Source organism: Gossypium hirsutum, chromosome A02, assembly GCF_007990345.1.
Source record: "Gossypium hirsutum isolate 1008001.06 chromosome A02, Gossypium_hirsutum_v2.1, whole genome shotgun sequence".
In the NCBI taxonomy this organism is placed as follows: domain Eukaryota; kingdom Viridiplantae; phylum Streptophyta; class Magnoliopsida; order Malvales; family Malvaceae; genus Gossypium; species Gossypium hirsutum.
This window is the reverse complement of record NC_053425.1, coordinates 4,692,317-4,697,179: the sequence shown is the minus strand read 5'-3', so window position 1 is coordinate 4,697,179 and position 4,863 is coordinate 4,692,317. Positions and strand designations below refer to the sequence as shown.

At 36.8% G+C, this 4,863-nt stretch overlaps 1 protein-coding gene across 1 annotated transcript; it reads right to left on the bottom strand.

Moving 5' to 3' along the window:
- Positions 1–272: 272 nt before the first annotated feature.
- On the bottom strand, positions 273–4,479 carry LOC107927738 (protein EIN4). The gene is made up of 3 exons (XM_016858842.2): positions 3,786–4,479; positions 1,525–3,373; positions 273–1,155 (listed from the first exon to the last, which is right to left on the bottom strand). The coding sequence occupies exons 2-3, from the start codon at positions 3,271–3,273 to the stop codon at positions 613–615; spliced, it is 2,292 nt and encodes a 763-aa protein (XP_016714331.2). The 5' UTR covers positions 3,274–3,373; positions 3,786–4,479; the 3' UTR covers positions 273–612.
- Between the last annotated feature and the right edge of the window lie 384 nt (positions 4,480–4,863).

Sequence of the window (4,863 nt, the reverse complement as noted above, 5' to 3'; positions counted from 1 at the left end):
CAGTTATAGTTCATATTCATACGTTTACGGCATGAATATTATTTGCTAATTTGGTTGGCTGATGCGTAAGATGCAAGACATACCAAATTATGCCATCTCATTTGGAAAAAACCACTACCATGCACTCACTTTCCCATGCTTTTTTTCTTGGTAACCAAACACCCCAACTTGCTCCACTTGCCACTTATAGAAATATATATTATCCCTTTTGAGATTTCACTTTTTGGACCACTTGTGAATATTATGTTCTTCCATGAATGAGTAACCCATCATTTTAAGCTTTAACGCAGTTCGGTTTGATGAACAACTTTTTTTTACAAATATAAATTATGCAGAGCTTTTCGCCTACACCAGATTAACTATTTATTTTCCAAGGGAGGCAAAGAACAGCCTTACAATTTCCCTGCTTGCATCTATAATAGAGAGCTCGGGATTCCGAGCTTTAGGATGATGTGTTGAAGAGAATTCCAGTGAAACTATTTTGATTGGATCGAAAACAATCTATGCAAATGAAATTTCGTTCAAGAACTCGAGAAACATTAAGCGAGAGATATAGGTTAAGGAACGGACTTTATATACCGGTTTGAATGTGAGTGTTGAGAGCGTGTATTGTCATAAGACTCTGTTGGCCTGAACCAGGACTTTACGAAGCTCGACGGCGATTTCATGTAATAGCACTGGTTTTTGGATAACCCCATTCATTCCGATCTGTAAACATCTTTCCCAAATATCTTGATCGATACTAGCAGTCATGGCAATAATCAATGGCCAGCTACGGCTTCGGAACTTACAGATTCTTGTTGCAACTTCAAATCCATCCAACTCGGGCATTTGAAGCTCCAAAATAACGATCTGGAATGGAGATGTTGTTGACCCGACAGCACTTAGGCATTCAAATCCGGATGACACAACAGAAACAATGCATCCCAACTTCTCAAGAAGCTTTCCAGTCACGGCACGATTGACAGTATCATCATCAGCAAGTAGAACATGCAAGCCGTGGAAAATAGAGTTTGAGCGTGGCTGGTCTGAAGATTCTCCCGACTCAGTGATTGCTCTAGTGATGGATGGTTGGATTTGAAACCGAATAATAACTGCCATGCGTTGTGCAGAACCTAAAGGGTTCTGGATTACCCACATGTTCCCATGCATCATCTGCAAATTTTGTCAAGATCATCAGAAATAAAACTATAAAGAAGTAGAACAATATGTTGAAAAGAGAACGAAACATGATTATAATGTCACGAGTAAAATTTTAAGTTTGCACTAATCGGTCATGGAAACAATTAACACTTCCAGCTGGAAACTGTGAACCTACACAAGTAAAACATGTCATATATACTGAAACAAGCATTATAAGTACATGCATGAGATTAGCTAACGGCTGAAAACCAGATGCAGGACACGTATAATCAGCTACTCATGAGATAATATCTACTTAACATCCTACCATGCCGCTAATTTGATATGTTTTTAGTACTCCCATTACTCAATAACTTAGCAGACAAAATTTCCTATTCTTACCTGCACTAGCTTTTCGCAAATGTTGAAGCTCAGGCGTTCCTCAGTTCCACGGCTGTTGTATCGGCTTCTACTGCTTGATACCTCTGACAATGAGCAGCCCTCTGGTTGAGAAATATTGTTGGAAATCATAATATCGAACCTGACAAGTAGATCTGCATCAGAAGGGTAGTGCCTCCATGTTGCCCGTCTCTGATCATTCGGTTCCTGACTACCATTTTCTGCATACACCTGAAGTAGTACAGTCCCTCCTCCAGTATTGCCATCCAATAGGCTCCCGACCATATGCAGTATCACCTGAAAAACTCTCCGCTCATCACCGAAAACGAGATCAGGCAAAGACTTCTCAACCTCAATTGAAAAACCAAAACCCTGATAAACACTCAAGCACTTAGCAAGGCAAGCTGCTTCTTTTATCATTGAATGTAGTCGAAAGGACCTCTTCTCCAGTGGGGATCTTGCAGTATCCATTATTGAAATATCCATCGCATCATTTATCAAGGTTGACAGGATAGTGCTGGTCTTCATCATCGAATCGACAATAATTCGTTGATCGTCATTCAAATTTCCATCCTGCAACATTGAAAGCAAGCCTAAAATTGAGTGCATAGGCCTCCTCATTCCATCACTCATTACCTTCTGAAATGCATTTCTAGCCAGGCTTGCTTTCATAGCATTCTGTCTTGAAAGCTGCAATGCCCGATTTTGCTCGGCTAGTTTATCCCTCATGAGTTGAGATTCTTCGAGAACTGCGGCATGAGAGATTGCAATGGCCACCTGATCGGCAACCACCTTAACTATCTCTAGTTCCTGGTTGCTCCACGATCTTCGTTGGTCATTCGGAAGAACACATACCAATATGGAAAAGTATGTCTGGACTTGTTCAGGAGTTCCCCCTTTAAAATTGCAAATCCGAAGCATTGGCAACCGAATTGCAGCAACAGGTCCTGGCTCACCATCCTCTGCGTTGCTTGCAGTAGCAAGCGTCGAGTCTGGCTTGAGGATATGCACTCCATCACTTCTTTTAATCCTTGCAACATCTGGTTCCGTAATGGGAATAGTAAAATTATACGAATAGTTCCTTCCTTTGAGGTCATGAGTCAGATTCATCTCCGTCTTGATCTCATTAGGCATCCAAACGGCACAGTTTTGCAAACCTAACGTCTTGGACAACTCTACCAATGTTGTGTGCAAAATGTTATGTCTATCCAACGATTTACGGATTTCTTGAGTAAGCATGCGGACATGCAAACCGGTCTCCTTCTGTTTCATTATAATACCAACTTCCTTCCCAAGGTCCCAAGCCTTTTTCTTCAACAATAATTCTCTCACCTTGACTTTGAGAAGCAGCGGAATGAGTGTGAGAAGTGAAATAGCAGTGGCACACGAGACCAAAGCAGTGAGAATCTTGAACACGGTGAGAGCCAACATGAGTTGAAACGGATGAGGACCATAACTCCACCCATTGAGCAAATGAGTCAATCCGCACAGCACAATGAAGGCGATGAACTGAAAGAGCACCCATTTGAACGGCACGTTTGAGCAACTAACAAAGTAAAGCAACTCAATAGGGATCGAAAAGTAGGCGACGGCGATCAAGAAATCACTCGCTCTTTGAGTCTCTAATATGCTCTCAATGCTCCAAAACCCCCCCTCATCATCACAATTACACCTTGCAAAGCCATTATCGGCCCTCGATACTGCGATTAGAAGCGAAGAAATCAGCAACCCGGGAGCTATCGCTTTCAACATTGCATCCAAGTGAATTGCTAAACTTTCATCAATGCATTTACTGGTTATTTCGAAACACTTGAACTGCAACCTTGTAATTCCAAGCTTCAATTCTCATTGCCTGTAACGTAAAGATAACTTAATACTATTGAATAACATTAAAAGCTCAACAAAAATATGAAATTTAATAGAACTGAATTAAGATCTAACACAATGAACATCAAAGAATTAGGTAAAATTAATAATATATAGAAATTGTTAGTCAAAATTACTAAATCCAAAACTCAAATTTCATAGCTTTATGAAGAATTACCTAATACTACAGTAACAAAGGAACACGACAAGGAAATACATAATAATTTTTTATAGTTTATATAAAATCCCAAAAAATCTTATTTATAACAAAACCCAGAAACCAAAAAATAATATTAAATTAAGAACAAATATGAAAAATTAAAACAAACCCATTTCTTCAAGCCCAAATTAAAAACAAAACTAAACCCAGATTTAAAAAAAAATCAAAGAGAGCTTACCTTAAACCAGAAGAAGCCATTAAAAAGGAACAACCTTCAGATCTTTGAAGTTTCTAAGGAATTTCATACCGTTTTCAGCTTATAATGGTGCAATTAGTGGAAAACAAAATGAATGCCTTAAAGCAATCAAAACAGAGCCAAAAGACATACATTAATAACTTCAAGCTCAAGTATTTGGCATTCCAATTTAATCACTCTGCTGTCAATAATTTGACAGGTTCAGAGAACCCAGCACCAAAATCAAAGGGACAAAAAAGAAACTTTCCTTTATATAGCAAACAAGCCTATTTCCTTTTTTAAAACAAAATAAAATAAAATTCTTTCTGTTTTGTTTTAAACTTCAAACAGAAGCAACAAAGAAGCTGAACACCCCCCCCCTAAAAACCCAAAAGAAGAAGTTTTTTGAGAAGAAATGAATGGAGAGGGCTTTGGTTTTAAAGGAAATGTGATTATATGCAAAGTTTTCGCCTTTGGTTTTGTAAGAAAGCTTAAAAGAAATGGAAAAAAGAAGGAAGAAAAAGGAAAGAAGAGTTAAAAGAGAAGATGAAGAAGAGAGAGCGACAAAAATGGGACCGGCTGCTCTTACATGAAGAGAACTTGGACGCTCTTTTGAACCAAAACGTCCTCTTCATACGAGGACTTCACAATTCCATATGGTATTTTCTGCTAATAATATCTTCTTTTATAATTATATTTCTTAAATATTATATTCTTTTTTAGGTGTATAATATATAGATATATAAGGTCAAAATATATATTCTTTCATTTGGTATAAAGTAACATTTATCCCTTTAATTTAGCTATTTCTTTTAATTTAATTTTTTAATTTTTAGGTCCATATTAATTTTGAAACTTAGTAGCTTTTTAAATTTATTTCCTAAATTGAAATCCCGTTAATATATAATTATGTGACACTCAGATTATCATCACTTAAAAATTTTAAATATATATATAGTAGAAAATATTTGAGAATTTAATTTTTTTCAACAAATTTATTGTACACATATATATACATGATATTATATTAATAATTGTGTTAATAATTTATAAAAATTGAATCAAATCAAAATTTCATGTA

What these genes read in the sequence shown, in the direction of transcription:
- LOC107927738 (XM_016858842.2), bottom strand. Translation starts at nt 3,273, where the DNA reads ATGTTGAAAGCGATAGCTCCCGGGTTGCTGATTTCTTCGCTTCTAATC. An exon ending in TTTGCGAAAAGCTAGTGCAG is followed by an intron (nt 1,156 to 1,524) that starts GTAAGAATAGGA and finishes CAAAATTTGCAG; the next exon opens with ATGATGCATGGGAACATGTG.